Source organism: Rhamphochromis longiceps, linkage group LG3 (genome assembly GCF_057381845.1).
Source record: "Rhamphochromis longiceps isolate RC_006_pf linkage group LG3, R_longiceps_female_GT1.1, whole genome shotgun sequence".
NCBI lineage: Eukaryota > Metazoa > Chordata > Actinopteri > Cichliformes > Cichlidae > Rhamphochromis > Rhamphochromis longiceps.
The window spans coordinates 3,235,729-3,253,137 of NC_140559.1; the positions used below are offsets into that span (position 1 = coordinate 3,235,729).

A 17,409-nucleotide genomic window follows, 5' to 3' on the forward strand; every position below is an offset into this window, starting at 1 on the left:
TACAGTGAAAGTGAGGTGAAGAGTATAATGAAGGTAAAGATGAAGGACGAGTGGCAGGCACACTGGGACAGAGACGGGAAAGGCAGATATTATTATACAGAAAACAGTCGTGTAGAAGAAGCTGCAGCAGAGACCAGGATGGAATCTGGAGAGTCAGAGTTGGTCACACAGGCTTGAATAGCACACTTAAAAAGGTAAACATGACACAGGAAGTGTGACTTCTGTGGACCAGAGGAGACGTTTGACGGGTTGTTAGCGTAGTCAGGATGCTGGATGGAAACGCTGTGCCTGATAGGATGATTACAGGCTGGACTTTGTCTTCCTGTTACAGATGGATCCAGGCCCTGGATGACTGCTGGACACACATGACCCACACTAGGCTGCCTTCATCCATCCTTTCCTCCTTCACTGAGACTCAGAGTCAGCATGTATGTATTTATCAGTGATTTGAATCCTTTCATGACAGAGTGAAGTTAAAGTAGACGTGTGAACACACTAATAAACACAAAGGGACACAACTACTACTCCATGATGGAGTGAAACTTAAGTTAGACTTGTGTTTGTAAATGTGTTTGTAAATGAAGCGCCCCATGTTGTGTAGCTTTCTGGAGTTTATACTTATTGGGCTACATATGTATTTAATATACAAGCTGTACAGTACATAACATCAAAACTCACATGTTTCATGTAACTAAAGTGTGTAATCATGTGGGTACAGACAATAATTAAGTTATAGACTATATTTATATGAAAAACGTGCATACTTACTGCATTTGAATCATTTTAACCACATGTAACCACCTGCATATGTGTTTGGGGGGAAAAGGCTTTGATTTTGCCACCCTAAGAAAATTTCTCTAGAGCCGCCCCTGACCATTTCACAGGATTTGCATTTAAAGATGCAACAAGACTAAAATGGTTAGGGTCAGGAGGTCAAAGGTCAGAGCTCCTGTGGGTCTGAGGGCGGCCTCACGCTGGAGAAGGATGAAGGAGTCTGACCTGAGCCAGTGTTTGACATGAACACATCAGCACTGCTGTCAGTGAGCCTAACGACAGCCGTTAGCATCATTTCAGTGTTTCAGTCATAAAAACACTTCCTGTCTCTGTGGTGGTTACAGTGACATCATGCAGTTTGTGCTTTGACCTCCAGAGGGCGACAAATCAGCACAGACAGAGAGCTCCATTCAAACTTTGCTGCCATCAGGAATAATTCTTCAAATATAATCATCAGTGTTTGAGCAGTTATGATATCAGGGACAATCTAGACATGTGTGACAATACTGAACATGTCACATGACACACCTCAAACATCATGTGATCCACTCTCAGTCTGCACTTTCATTCATGACTTCAACAGGTTGAAACGAGCTTTGAAGAAACATTCAGTGAAATAAATCTTTCATGGATTCATGTGAGCAGCAGATGAACTTTGTACCAACAACATCTTCAATAACAGAGTCTGAATGAAGCTCAGGTGTTGATGCTGCTCACTGATTGGACGCTTGCTTTCAGCTCTGCTCTCAGTCTTTACTGCACAGGTGAAGGTAGAAAGTGTGACTGGATCTATAGACTGGAAACAGAGAAACATGCTGAACATTTGAAGCTTTGCAGCAGAAATGTTCATGTTACAAATACAGCAGAGCTGATCTGGGATCAGTGTGTTCACACCTGCAGCTACAACAAGGTTTCATGTCTCCACACGTCAGCATGTGAACTTTACTCTGACTCAGTCTGAGCAGTCAGACGGCATATTTTTAAAGTTAACACATCAGCACACACAGAGCTGAGCCCCTCCCACCTGTGCTGAGTTTCAGGTGGAGCCCCGCCTCCTTCCAGGAAGCAGCTCACCTGTGTGTCCGTGTTTAGTGTCCAGGTGTGGAGTGGAGCTTGTTGTTGGTGTGAAGAAACTGTAAGTTTGCTTTGTTTCCTCCTTTAACAGTTTGTCTTTAGGAACTTTACTGTTTGTTCAGCTCGTGTTTGATTTCTTCACACAACAAACTGTGTGTGTTTGTATTTCCGGTCTCTCCATTAAAGTCAGTGTGTAATGTTTCCTGGCTAACATCAGCTGTGTGCAGCTTAGTTCAGCACAAATCTGCCGCTCCATAGTTCACGGTAACGGACTCACAGCTGGACCAACGAGGCCGAGTGTGTCCGCCACTCTGAGCTACGTTCGTGTTTGTGTACTTGTAGTTTGTACTTTGAGTTCACTCAGAGCCCACAGAGGACGCAGCGTACGTGATGACGTCACAGCCCTTTACCTCCTTTACTGTCACTGTGATTAATATTTACACACGAGACACCTGCAGAGCTCTGACGCTGAGCTAGCCACACAGCATGCTAACGCTAAGCTAACGCTAAGCTAACACTAAGCTAACGCTAAGCTAACGCTAAGCTAGCCAAGAACCCAGAGTGAGGTTAAAGCTGAGTAAACACTGACCCCAGACCAGCACCGTGATAAAGTGAGCTGCTGCTGCTGAACTTGAACAGGTAACAAAGTGATGAGCAGTCAGGCTGCAGGTTTCTACCTGTTCATGTTTCTACAGTAGAATCACTTTGAAGTGTCTTTGTGCTGTTTCATCTTTGATTTGTGTTCATAAACACTCAGAGAAACATCACGTGACCTCATCAGGATCTGTGTTGGTGTGTGGGGCTGTACCTCAGCTTTATGTTGTTACATGCTCATTTGTTCATTTTAACATCAAAGTAATGTTATGAGGAGTAATGAAGTAACGTACTCCATTACTTTTAATTAAAGTGTTCTGTGTAATATGTGTAATAATGACTGTTTTGAGTAATGACCAACACTGATCACAACAAAGAGGAAATGCCTCCAACATGCACAAACATTTGAGCCACAACATGCAGTTAATGTGCACAAATGTCTTTGATATGCTGCTCAGTGATGGTGGTGACTGTCAGAGCAGAGCTACTGAGAATCAATAAGTAATATCAATGATGGGATCAGAATCACTAAATTCTTCTCATCCCTGTCAGTATCATACATGTGCTGTATAATGTGATAAATGTAGAGGTGCTGGCTGTTCTCTCACTCTGCTGTTTAGCTGTAAAGGACGCCTCCCTGCCTTTGTCTCATTCATGACCTTTAATAGTCTCTTCTAACATGCAGAGATCTGTATGATCTGTTTCATAGAGTCTAACCAGCCTGTACAGGTAACAACAACAGTCACTGCATCACCGACACACAAACGTCATCTCTGTCAATAACAACATTCATACATGGAATAAAAACACATCAGTGGATCATTGCTGGAGCTGATGTTTGTGCTCCTGGTGCAAAGGCTCTCAGTTTCCTCCTTGAAATAACATCAGTGGTGGGTCAGCGACATGCTTTCTTTCCCTCTCAGGTTTAAATATCTGGGACTCTCCACCGTTTGGTTTTAGAGCTGAAGAAGCTTCTCTGATGAAACGTCTTCCAGAAACTTAAAGACGTCTCTTTTCTCTCCAAGCTCCTTAGATCACATGACCTGGATGACTGAACCTACAGACATATTGACCTGGTTTCATGGTCACATGACAGGTCAGAGGTCAGCGACTGTAACTCAGTTCCTCCTGTTAATGTGAACTCACTGAGTGTTTGTGGTTTACCTCTCAGACTGACTGAAGATGATGATGGAGGAAGAGGAGGACAGAGCAGAGTCTGCAGGGTCCAGCTGTCCGTCTGTGAGGAGTGACGAGTCCAAAGATCTAAATCCAGCCTTCAGTGGTGAACCTGGAGCAACGAGGTCAGAGAGCTGAACTCACTGAGTAACAGAAATAATTCTGCACTGACATTATAATCAGTGTTGACTCTGGTTGATTGTCTGACTGTGTTTGTGAGCTGAGAGGAAATGAAAATGAGTTTGTAACAAAAATCCGTTTTGTCCAGTTTTCCTGTAAAAAGCTGAACTCTAATCTAAGAGGATGTTACTGACAGGAAACAGCTGCATTATCTGCAGTCTGTGTGATCACAGCTGCTTCAATCATGTTTGTGTCTGCAGAGGTCAGAGGTCACAGTCTGCAGGGTCCAGCTGTCCGTCTGTGAGGAGTGACCGGTCCAAAGATCACCCTCCATTCTTCAGTGGTGAACCTGGAGCAACGAGGTCAGAGAGCTGTGATGACTCCTTTACATGTTTGTGTTTCCTGGATAAATATGACCTGAAACATCCTCAGATTGTTACAAAGATTCATTAAAAAGAAAACAATGAAAGAGAAAAGATCCAAATGTTCGACTTGGTCATTTGCTGTTTGAGGACAGTGATGCTCATATCTGTGGGGAAAGTGTGACCTGAGTGGGTTCATGTTTGTCTTTAAAGAACAGAGCTGCTCTGATTCTCTTTGTGTCTGATCTGTTAAACAGTCTGAGAGGTCACACAGAGACCCAGCAGCTAAAGCCTGGATCATACTGGCTGCTGTTACTCCATCAGGACAACACTGAACCACAGTGGTGTGGATGTAGTGGATAAATCCCACCATACTGATGCTCAGAGTTAACCACAGGGAACAAAACCAGATGTTACCTTCAGATTGTGACCTTTGGAGTGGACGATGCAGATTTCAATAGAGAATAAATGTTGTTGTTTTTCAGCTGTGAAGAAAGAATCTAATTTTCTGAACTTAAGAATTTATGATGCTGGAAACAACATGGAGACTATAACACAACATTTCCACTGTGTTCATAGAATGAATGTAAAACTGTCAGACATTCATTAAATATGCAAAATGTCTACAGAAGCATCAGAGGGTCAGACGTGAAGCACTCAGTGATTTTGATCAAATGACTCATCAGTTATTGATCTGTACTACACTGATCTACCACGTTAGTAAAGCTGGTGTTCTGGTGGTGGAGGGAGACTCGGATCATGTTCTGGTTTTGGAGCAGTGATCTGCTGATGGTTCAGTTTGATGAGCTTCTTCAAAATCATCCCTGACATCACCACTGAAAGGACGTCCATGAAAACAGACTGAAAATTACTGATATGTTCACAATCTGAGAGTTTAAAACTTGACAGACTTGATTCAGATGAAGTTATTTGAGCAGAAACTCCTGGATCTTTATCCTGTGTTGATCTAATCCTTCATGGTTCCTCCACAGAGTGGAGCAGCAGAGCTCAGAGGTTCCCAGTGGTCAGTCTGCCCAGCAGCATCAAACACAGCTGGACTCCATATTTATGGTCTGTACATGTACAACAACTACTGTTACATCTGTTCTGTTCACAGTCATCTCCATGCTGCTCTTTGTAGACCAGTGGATCGTCAGTGTGTCCAACATGGATCTGATGTTTGGCTCCATGATTTCAGTCTGATTGGCTCATTCATAAATATTCTGTTCCAGCTGCTGGAGGACAACATCATCACTTTTGTGAAGAACGAGCTGAAGAAGATCCAGAAGGTTCTGAGTCCAGATTACCCAGAATGCTTAGAGAGTCAGAGGAGCAGCAGCAGAGAGGCGTTTGTGAAGATCACAGTGGACTTCCTGAGGAGAATGAAGCAGGAGGAGCTGGCTGACCGTCTGCAGAGACGTAAGAGGATTTATCTAAAGATTTAAGCTGCTGGATAAATGAACATTTTCCAGAGATGGAAGATGGAGCAACATGTTTTAAAGATTAGTTCTTTTTGGAATTGAGTGTTTATTTTTCTTCTCATTCAGAGCTTCAAGCTGCAGTTTGTCACCGTAACCTTAAATCCACCCTGAAGAAGAAGTTCCAGTGTGTGTTTGAGGGCATCGCTAAAGCAGGAAACCCAACCCTCCTGAATCAGATCTACACAGAGCTCTACATCACAGAGGGAGGGACTGCAGAGGTCAATGAGGAACATGAGGTCAGACAGATTGAAACAGCATCCAGGAAACCAGACAGACCAGAAACAACCATCAGACAAGAAGACATCTTTAAAGCCTCACCTGGAAGAGATGAACCAATCAGAACAGTGCTGACAAAGGGAGTGGCTGGCATTGGGAAAACAGTCTTAACACAGAAATACACCCTGGACTGGGCTGAAGACAAAGCCAACCAGGACATCCAGTTCATATTTCCATTCACTTTCAGAGAGCTGAATGTGCTGAAAGAGGAAAAGTTCAGCTTGGTGGGACTTGTTCATCACTTCTTTACTGAAACCAAAGAAGCAGGAATCTGCAGCTTTGAAGACTTCCAGGTTGTGTTCATCTTTGATGGTCTGGATGAGTGTCGACTTCCTCTGGACTTCCACAAAACTACAATCCTAACTGACCCTAGAAAGTCCACCTCAGTGGATGTGCTGCTGATAAACCTCATCAGGGGGAAACTGCTTCCCTCTGCTCGCCTCTGGATAACCACACGACCTGCAGCAGCCAATCAGATCCCTCCTGACTGTGTTGGCATGGTGACAGAGGTCAGAGGGTTCACTGACCCACAGAAGGAGGAGTACTTCAGGAAGAGATTCAGAGATGAGGAGCAGGCCAGCAGGATCATCTCCCACATCAAGACATCACGAAGCCTCCACATCATGTGCCACATCCCAGTCTTCTGCTGGATCACTGCTACAGTTCTGGAGGATGTGCTGGAAACCAGAGAGGGAGGACAGCTGCCCAAGACCCTGACTGAGATGTACATCCACTTCCTGGTGGTTCAGGCCAAAGTGAAGAAGGTCAAGTATGATGGAGGAGCTGAGACAGATCCACACTGGAGTCCAGAGAGCAGGAAGATGATGGAGTCTCTGGGAAAACTGGCTTTTGATCAGCTGCAGAAAGGAAACCTGATCTTCTATGAATCAGACCTGACAGAGTGTGGCATCGATATCAGAGCAGCCTCAGTGTACTCAGGAGTGTTCACACAGATCTTTAAAGAGGAGAGAGGACTGTACCAGGACAAGGTGTTCTGCTTCATCCATCTGAGTGTTCAGGAGTTTCTGGCTGCTCTTCATGTCCATCTGACCTTCATCAACTCTGGACTCAATCTGCTGGAAGACAAACAAACAACCTCCAAGAAATCTAAATTATTTAACAAACCAAAACTTCAATCTCTCCACCAGAGTGCTGTGAACAAGGCCTTACAGAGTCCAAATGGACACCTGGACTTGTTCCTCCGCTTCCTCCTGGGTCTTTCACTGCAGACCAATCAGAGTCTCCTACGAGGTCTGCTGACACAGACAGGAAGTAGCTCACAGACCAATAAGAAAACAGTTCAGCACATCAAGAAGAAGCTCAGTGAGAATCTGTCTGCAGAGAAAAGCATCAATCTGATCCACTGTCTGAATGAACTGAATGATCGTTCTCTAGTGGAGGAGATCCAACAGTCCCTGAGATCAGGAAGTCTCTCCACAGGTGAACTGTCTCCTGCTCAGTGGTCAGCTCTGGTCTTCATCTCACTGTCATCAGAAGAAGATCTGGATGTGTTTGACCTGAAGAAATACTCTGCTTCAGAGGAGGCTCTTCTGAGAATGCTGCCAGTGGTCAAAGCCTCCAACAAGGCTCTGTGAGTAAATCTGTGATCATGTTTATTTTTAAAATGTTGATTAAAAGTGGTCATAGATTTCTTCCATGACAGATCCATGTCCTAAAACCATGAGACAGCGTAGTTGTATAGTATAAAAGAAAAAAGGAGAACTTTTGACCACAATATTGTAACTTGAATGAGCTTTTGATACAGCCTTTAAACATAAAATTTATGAACAGAATCGGTGACTAAGGGCAGCCCTGGCGGAGCCCATCACCCACCGGACTTATTACTATCCAACGTATTGCCGGCTATGCCAACCAAGCTCTTGCAATGGTTGTAAAAAGATCGAATGGCCCGTAGCAATGGCCATAATGTGTTTCTCAGTTTTATTATTTTCAGTCACATTTGTTTTTGATTATTAACTGAATATTTTAAAATTCAGGCTTTTTATGTTATACAAAACATATTTTCTTATGATGTCTTGTATTGATTCTGAAGGAATAGTTTTCATCAGTATCGCAGATACCAGCCTGAATTTTACTTTGTATTGGATCAGGAAGGAAATCAGTGGCATCACACATCACTTACAGCAACTTCAGCACCTCTTCATTTTAATAAACTGGGGGAGGTGCACCAAGATTCAGTATGAGATAAAGAATTATTTTTAACTGTAAGGTTGGAGAAATCTGTTTTTGGAAATTGGAAGAACAGGTCATCTTAAAAATCCCTGCATTGTAGTTTTATTCAGGCCCCTTCAATCTGTGATCGCTGTTGCTTTGCATTGTAAATGCTACTATTACAAAAGTCACAAATATTAGTGTATGTGTGTGTTGTTGGGTAATAAACCAAAAGAACAGAATCTACCAGCACCTCACTGATTTCTGCTTAAAAACAACAAAAAAGCAATAAAGCTCTGATTTGTTTGGTTGATCTTGTCTCCCTTCCACCTTGATTTCAGACTGAGTGGCTGTAACCTGTCAGACAGAAGCTGTGAAGCTCTGTCCTCAGTCCTGAGCTCCCAGTCCTCCCATCTGACAGAGCTGGACCTGGGTAACAACAACCTGCAGGATTCAGGAGTGAAGCTTCTGTCTGCTGGGATGAAGAGTCAATACTGCAAACTGGAAACGCTGAGGTCAGATCAAGCAATATCGATTTTTTTTTCATCAATTAACATCATTTAATCAATTTCATTTGGAAAAAATTAACATTGTGTGTATGTTTTGTTTTTTTAATGAATCCATGCTAGTCACAGTAAACTGCCACATTTGTCTTTTGTAACATGAGGCAATAAGGATTCCAGCATGTCCTGGAAACATACATGCCAACCCTCCCGATTTTTCCGGGAGAATCCTGAATTTCAGTGCCCCTCCCGAAAATCTCCCGGAGCCACCATTCTCCTGGAATTCTCCTGATTTTCCACCAGGAAAACAAAATAGAAAAACCATATCCCAGAATTCATAGCGTGGCCCAGCCAATTCCAGTTTCCAACAATGGCTGCAGCTACTTAGTTTTAATATTGCTCTTATTACTCTTTCTGGGTCACAAAATAAACTTTTAACATATTTTCAGGTGAGAATGTCGTATGTTTTTTTTTTTTTAATGAATCCATGCAAGTCACAGTAAACTGCCACATTTGTTTTTTGTAACATGAGGCAATAAGGATTCCAGCATGTCCTGAAACAGTGTTGAAATATTGTAAATGTAGTAGCTCCTCATGGCACCATGAATATACTTTAACACAAGTGTTTCATGTCTTCTTGTCATCATTTCTTCAGACTGAGTGGCTGTAACCTGTCAGACAGAAGCTGTGAAGCTCTGTCCTCAGTCCTGAGCTCCCAGTCCTCCCGTCTGACAGAGCTGGACCTGGGTAACAACAACCTGCAGGATTCAGGACTGAAGCTTCTGTTTTCTGCAGTGGAGAGTCCAAAGTGTACACTTGGGATTCTCAGGTCAGGATTCAGTCTTTTCTGATGATGATTTAAAACCTGAGTCAGGTCGATAAATGGCTTACTCATTTACAACAGACATGATTTGTTAAATCACCTTATATATGTGTGCTTAAGTTCTGTGCTGCTGTGATTTATTGCCTGTGCTGTCTTTCAGTTCAGCTTTGTCGAGTCTCTGGTAGGATTTCTTTTACATGACCTGTGTAAAAACAAAACAGGAAACATATTAAGCTGAAGTAATATGCACAATTTGAAAAATGGGGCACAAAAAATGTTGCTGCTTTCTGGAAAGTGCGTCTAAGAAGACCCAATGGAGAAAGTGAAGAGAAAAATCAAAGATTAAGAAGAAGAAAATGGCAGAGGCAGTTTCTTTTGGACTGCCTGCAGATGGGGCGAGACTCTAGAAACAGGGATGATTGGAGAAAATGCAAAGAGGCCATAGGATAAACCAGGAGATGAATACTCTGGTGTTCTGGGGATAGTTCAAGGTTCAAGGCTCTTTATTTGTCACATGCATAGTTATACAAGTATAACACACAGTGAAATGTAGCCTGACACGCTCCTCGACATGTGCAAAAATTGGGGGGGGGGTGTAGAGGAAGAACATTATATATATATATATATATATATATATAAACACCCAGCACGCCCCTGCGGGCGGTTTATCCTTCAAGCTCGGGTCCTCTACCAGAGGCCTGGGAGCTTGAGGGTCCTGCGCAGTATCTTAGCTGTTCCCAGGACTGCGCTCTTCTGGACAGAGATCTCCGATGTTGTTCCCGGGATCTGCTGGAGCCACTCGCCTAGCTTGGGAGTCACCGCACCTAGTGCTCCGATTACCACGGGGACCACCGTTACCTTCACCCTCCACATCCTCTCGAGCTCTTCTCTGAGCCCTTGGTATTTCTCCAGCTTCTCGTGTTCCTTCTTCCTGATATTGCTGTCATTCGGAACCGCTACATCGATCACTACGGCCGTCTTCTTCTGTTTGTCTACCACCACTATGTCCGGTTGGTTAGCCACCACCATTTTGTCCGTCTGTATCTGGAAGTCCCACAGGATCTTAGCTCGGTCATTCTCCACCACCCTTGGGGTCATCTCCCATTTTGACCTCGGGACTTCCAGGTTATACTCGGCACAGATGTTCTAGTCCGGCATCTCCTGGTGTAGGTGTCCTGAAGCGGGGGGAGAGCAATCCTGCAGCAGCATTCTGCTGTACGGATCACTCTCTGGAGAGCTTTTTGGTCCTTCACACAGCTGTTCCCGAACCACGATGTCATGTTCTCTGTGAGGATGCTCTCCACAGCGCCTGTATAGAAAATCCTGAGGATCTTTGGAGAGACCCTGAACTTCCTCAGTTGTCGTAGGTGATACAGGCGCTGCCTAGCCTTTTTGGTCTGGACCTGAATGTGGGCAGCCCATGTCAGGTCTGAGGAGATGTGGACACCAAGATACTTGAAGGACTGCACCCTCTCCACTGGAGCTCCATTGATGATAATGGGCTTGTAGTCTCTGTGCTGACCCCTTCTGAAGTCCACCACCAGCTCCTTTGTCTTGCTGACGTTCAGCTGGAGGTGGTTGTCCTGGCACCACGATGCCAGATTCTTCACTTCATCCATGTAGGCCGCCTCATCGTTGTTGGAGATGGCACCCAACACCACTGTGTCGTCAGCAAACTTCACAATGGTGTTGGAGCCATGGGTGGCCACACAGTCTGAAGTGTAGAGGGAGTAGAGCAGTGGCGAGAGGACACATCCCTGAGGTGCTCCTGTGTTGATGGTGATGCTGTTGGAGAAGCACCTGCCCACCCTCACCACCTGAGTTCTGCCAGTGAGGAAGTCCAACACCCATGCACACAGACGGCTGTTAAGTCCCAGATCCCTGAGCTTTGTGAACAGTCTGCAGGGCACTATTGTGTTAAACGCTGAACTGTAATCAACAAACAGCATTCGCACATAGTTACCCTGTTTCTTGTCCACGTGGCTGAGAGTGGTGTGTAGGACGTGGGCGATGGCATCCTCTGTGGATCTGTTGGATCTGTAGGCGAACTGCAGCGGATCTATGGTGTCTGGGATGGAGGAGGAGATGATGTTCTTCAGCAGCCTCTCAAACACCTTCATTACTACCGAGGTCAGTGCAACTGGCCGGTAATCGTTCAGGGATGAGGGTTTGCTGTTCTTGGGCACAGGGATGATGGTGGATCTTTTGAAGCATGTGGGGACCACAGACTTCACCAGGGACACGTTGAAGATGTAAGTGAACACACCTGCTAGCTGGTCAGCACAGCAGCGTAGCAGACGGCCGGTGATGCCGTCTGGCCCCGCCGCTTTCCTTGTGTTCACTCTCCTCAGTGCCGCTCGGACGTCATGCTCCGCGATGCTGGTCACCGGTCTCTCGCTGATGACGTCACTGTCCTCGGTAGTCAGGCGGTAGATAGCATTAGCCGCCTGGCTAACCTCGAAACGGGCGTAGAACCGATTCAGCTCGTTGGTGAATGCAGAGTCAGCGTTGATCGGCGCAGTGTCCCTGGCTTTGTAGTCCGTAATGGTGCATAGTCCGTGCCACATACTCCCTGGTGGAAGCGGGACTCCACACGTTCCCGGTACCGGCGTTTGGCATCTCTCACCGCGCGCCGCACGCCGTATGAGGCCGCTTTGTAGGCGCTCATATCGCCAGTGGCGAGACCCGCGTTGTAGGAAGCGGTCCTGGCGTTTACTGCAGTGCGGATCGATCTGTCCATCCACGGTTTCTGGTTTGGGAATGTGGTGACTCTCACAGTGGGGATAATCTCCTCCGCTAGCATATTGACGAAGCATACTGCTACTTCCGTAAACTCGTTGATGTCGACTGCGCATGCTCTGAACATGTCCCAGTCGACGTCGTTGAGTGCGTCCTGTAGCGTAGCTTCTGATTGGGCAGTCCACCGTTTCACCTCCCTCGTGGTCACGTCTTCCCTCCGTATGCTTTGTTTATACTGGGGAATGAGGAAGATGGCGTTGTGGTCAGACTTCCCAAAAGCCGGGTGTGAGACAGCTTTGTAGCCCTGCTTGTATGGCGTGTAGCAGTGATCCAAAATCCGATCCCCTCTCGTTGGACACGAGACATGCTGGTAAAAGTTTGGCATGACTTGTCTGAGGTTCGCTTTGTTAAAGTCTCCTGCTACAATGAGGGCTGCGCTCGGGTCCTTGTTTTGAAGCGAGCTCAGCACATCATGTAATTCGGACAAAGCCATACCTGTGTCCGCTTGGAGTGGGATGTAGACCACCGTGGCGATGACTGAGGTGAACTCACGGGGCAGATAGAAAGGGCGGCACTTAATGCTCAGGAACTCCAGATGTGGCGAGCAGCCGCTGGAGAGAGTAGAAATGCTCCTGGCATCACACCACTTTCTGTTTACCATGAAACACACTCCTCCACCTTTGGTTTTGTTCGACTCTGCCGTTCTGTCCGCGCGGAGCACAAAGAATGAATCCGACGGAGTTACGGCCTGGTCCGGCACGGTGGGGGTCAGCCATGTCTCCGTGAAGCACAGAATGTTGCAGTCCCTCATGTCACGTTGGAAGGTGACCCTTGCTCTTTGGTCATCGAGCTTGTTCTCCATGGATTGTACATTGGCCAGTAGGATACTGGGCAGTGGTGCGCGATGCGCCTGCTGTCTCAGTCTGTTCCTAATACCAGCGCGTTTTCCACGGCGCTTCTTTGTTCTGCGCCTCGGATGAGCGGCCCGTCCTTTGTTGTTCTCCGCGCCGCGTAGAATCTCTGGCGGCCAGGAAGGGTCAGATTTAAAAGTGTCCAAGATTAGATGTGCAACCTTGGCACCGATGTTTACAAGTGATCCGCTGTCGTATACTATAAGACTAGAGGATTTTGGGATGTAAACCAGAGCAAAAAATAAGTAAAAAACAAGAAAAGTGGATAAGTGGGAGTGAGAGGGAGAGATGCCAGTAAATGATTTCAAGGATAAATTTCAGAAAATCAGAGCTAAGAAACCAAAGCAAGTGGGGAACTAAAAACATGTGGACAGACTCATAATTAGGCCAAAGACACATTAAAGCAATTATTACAGGTTTAGAAACAGGGATGGATATGAAGGAGCTTAGCATGAATTTGCATTGAGGAAAGAATAGCAACGAGCATCAGAGGAAACAGTTAGGAAAACTAAGAGGATGTACTGGCAGGAATACTGCAGTACTTTAGGAAGAACTACACCAGTTCAGAATGTGTGGAGTACAGTTAAGAACATGAATGCAGACAGGAAACAACAGCAGTTTTTGTAAAGTAAATTCAAACTCCTTCATTAAATGCAGCTGGTTGAGTGAAAACAATGGAGAATGATTGTGTTACGTTGTTTATTCTCTATAGAAATGGAGCAGCAGGAGTGCATGCATAGCTGGACGTGGGCTGTATATACATGCGTGTATCTGTTTTGTCTGTGAGCAGAGAAAACAAAGCGCTGGAAATGTCCAGTGTATCATAAGCCAGCCAGTCCTGTTACTGCAATTCACTTCTTCACCAGAAAGTGTCACCATCAGGCTTCAACAGCAGTTTCCAGTATTAATAGTGTTAATGAGCTACAGGTAGTATGGATGGGAAAATGTAGAGATGCTGGGCAAACAATATGATCAAATCCACAGTGGGAATAATTGAAGTGATGACGGCAGGTGTAGAGAACAAAAATGAATCATATTGAAATGTTAAATCGGGAAAATCCTGGAGAAGAGGATAGTTCTAATGTTCAGTTTGTAATGTTGAATTCAACACAGCTCTTAAATGCATAAAAATGACTTCACCTGACGTCAGACTGAACAATCGGATTAGCTACTGATATTGATTTAACCCTTTAAGACCTACCATAGAACCAAGTCCACCAGAGCTTATATTATATTTTTACATGCTGTAGAGCCGTTTTTGGGAGCATTTCAAGTTACTATACATCAGTACAACCATTACAGCCTAAATTTTAATAATATGTATGTATTAAGTGCATAGTAATTACATAAATTGCAAAAAAGTGCAATAAACTACAAAAAAATTGAAAATCGTTTTTGTTTTTTTAACATATATTTCTAGTTAGAAAAATTTAAGAGGCTTATCCCTCAAAACTGTAAATACAAAAAAGTTGCACAAAATAGTTTCCCACCACAGGAAATTTATTTTGAGTGCCTTCATAGTTTTATTTTTGAAATACACCAATTTTTATATACTGCAGGAAAAACGAAAATACATATTATACTGCAAATTTGCAAAATAACAGCATATGCATCAAAATAAACTATTTCCAGCAGTGCAATATGAGTCCTAAGCATATGTGGAAGGAAACTGTAACCTAGGACAAGCTGATGGCATAAGATGTAAGTACAACTCCTCAGGTTTCATATGCAAAAAAATTTATTGCGCTAGCTCATGTGGTTACAGTGCTACCGGGATTTAAAAATAGTTGCACAAAACGGAGTGTGCCCACTCTGACCAGTTTTAAAGGGTTAAAGCAAGAAAATATGGTATTAGCATTAGCTGCCAATTCCTATTAACCTAAAATTAGCATTACCTGCTAATGGCAGTCTACTTAGCATTAACTCTTCACTAATGTAATGCTAATTCACATCAAATTATCTTTAGCTTTAGCATTAGCGGCTAGCTTCAGCCTACCTAGCACTAGCTGCTCACATTGTTAAAAGGGAAGAGAAAACGATATTAGCATTAGCTTGTAATAATTATTCACCCCTAATTAGAATTAGCCACTAATGGCAGCATACTTAGCATTAACTCCTCACATCGTCATAATACAAATGATACTAACTTGCATTAAATTAGACTGCTGTTATTAGCTAATGCTATTTAGCAGTAGCTGCTCACATTGCTATAAAGCAAAGGAAAACGATATGAGCATTAGGTTCTAATGCGTATTTGCCTTAAATTAGACGTAGGTGCTAATGGCGGACTACTTAGCATTAGCAGCTCAGATGTTGTAATGCTAGGAAAAAGAGTGTTAGCATTAGCCGTTCACATTGTTATGAAGTTAAGGGAAATAGTGTTAGCATTAGCTACTCACATTGTTAAAAAGTGTTAGCATTAGTGCATAATGCTAATTCACATCAAATTAGCATTAGTTAATAACGGCAGCCTATTTAGCATTAGCAGATAATGTCGACCTTGGCCCACTGGAAAAGTTCAGAACTAAAGATTTAGGAGTGTTTCTCGATAGCTCTTTCTCATTTGAGAAACAAATAAATTCTGTTATTAAAACCAGCTGTAAGGTTTATATTGTTGATTGTCATTTATGCTTAGAAATATTTACTCATATATGCTTAGAGTTGTATAATCGATTGCATGATGATAGAGGTTTGATCCTGAGTAGTCTGTAAAGACTCTGTGTGCCTTCCAGAGTGCTCTGGCATGCACACACCACTTGGGGCCATGAGAGAGGTCGTACCCTCTCTTACTGATTTATGGTGTAGGACAGGGGTCTCAAACTCAATTTAGCTGGGGGCCGCTGCAGGCAGAGTCTGGGTGAGGCTGGGCCGCATTAGATTTTCCACAAGAAAGGCATGGTTAAAAAATTCCAATCTTCTCAAATCTCTTTATTTTTATTTTTTAACACAAAATATGAAAAATAAATAAACAAATTAAGAATTAATAAGAAAATAAATCAATCTGTAATACATAAATAAAATAATAATAAGATATTTTTAGTCAGTGAACTTGTGTTTTTCTTTCAGTCTTCTATATCTGCTGTGTTTAGATTGAAATGTCTGTATTAACAGTTCTATAACCTTCTTCTGAACATGAATGGAACACTGGAGAAAATGAACTGTTCTTCTGAACATGGCTTCTCTTGCCTACTCCTTGCTGCTAGAGACCTGGCAGCGTTTCCTCTCGCATAGCCGAGCCAGATTTGGCCTGAGGGAGGAAGCAGTTGCGACCCTCAGTATGTCTTGAAGATGATCATCCGTAAGTCTGGACCTGTACTTGGACTTATTGAAGTTCAAAGTGGAGAAGAGCTTTTGGCACAAGTATGTGCTACCAAAAAGGCACATGGTCCGCTTGAACATTCGGGAAAGCCGAGGGAAACTAGGGCTCAAGTCTCTCAAAAACTGTCCAAGCTTCTCTGCTTTTCCACTCACCTCCCTGAACTTTGCTTTGAGTTCAGAGTTGCACTGCAGCTCAATGAGCTCCATTTGAAGCACAGAAGGGGCATCTTGCACATCAAAGGAGAAGGGGTCCGCAAAAATGTGAAAGGTGGCTCTGTGTGTCTTGAAGTCAGCAAATCTGTGATCAAATTCCTCCTGTAGCCTCAAAATGACATCAACATACTCGTCAGCACTGAATGGTGTGCCTGCATCCACGAGTGCCTTGCATGCTGGGAAATGGCAAAGGTTTGTCTGAGAGAGCTGAGCTTTCCAGAGCGCCAGTTTTGTGGAGAATGCTCTCACGTTGTCATAGGCAGCACTGACAAGTTGCCCCTGGCCTTGTAACGTCTTGTTCAGTACATTAAGCTCATGTGTCATATCAACAAGAAAAGCTGAGTCCATGAGCCATTTGGGATCAGTTAGCACAGGAACACTAACTCCATCCTTCTCCATGAAGGCTTCACTTCTACTCTCAACTCAAAAAGTCTCTTTAATACATTTCCCCTGCTGAGCCAACGTACCTCAGTGAAGTCGAGCACATCCCCATATTCTGACTCCATTTCCTCTAAAAAAGCACAGAACCTTCGGTGCTTTAAGCCCCTGGATCTGATTTGGTTGATGCATTTCACAACAATAGACATCACATTGTCAAACTTCAGGCATTTGCTGCAAAGGACCTGCTGATGGATGATGCAGTGCAGAGCAATGGCCTCCTCCACGCCTTCCTCTTCCAGTTTGTTTTGTGCCACCAGTCCATGTTTCCTCCCTGTCATTGATGGCGCTCCATCTGTTGTTATTCCAACAAACCTCTTCCATGGCAAACCAACATTCTCAATGGCATCACACAGCTTGTAAATATCTGCTGAGCGGTGGTCTGGCCATGCATTGGAATTACTGTGAGCAGCTCCTCCATCACTTCAAAACTGT

General features: G+C 44.1%; 1 protein-coding gene across 1 annotated transcript in view; it reads left to right on the forward strand.

Annotated features, from left to right (window-relative positions):
• Nucleotides 1–17,409, forward strand: part of LOC146672534 (protein NLRC3-like) — a 58,531-nt gene that overhangs the window by 36,465 nt on the left and 4,657 nt on the right. Inside the window, exons 2-8 of the mRNA XM_085401346.1 lie at nucleotides 3,614–3,743; nucleotides 3,999–4,100; nucleotides 5,093–5,171; nucleotides 5,333–5,519; nucleotides 5,648–7,448; nucleotides 8,371–8,544; nucleotides 9,188–9,361. Coding sequence (XP_085257472.1) covers nucleotides 3,625–3,743; nucleotides 3,999–4,100; nucleotides 5,093–5,171; nucleotides 5,333–5,519; nucleotides 5,648–7,448; nucleotides 8,371–8,544; nucleotides 9,188–9,361 — 2,636 coding nt within the window. The 5' untranslated portion in view covers nucleotides 3,614–3,624. The remainder of the gene's footprint in view (nucleotides 1–3,613; nucleotides 3,744–3,998; nucleotides 4,101–5,092; nucleotides 5,172–5,332; nucleotides 5,520–5,647; nucleotides 7,449–8,370; nucleotides 8,545–9,187; nucleotides 9,362–17,409) is intronic.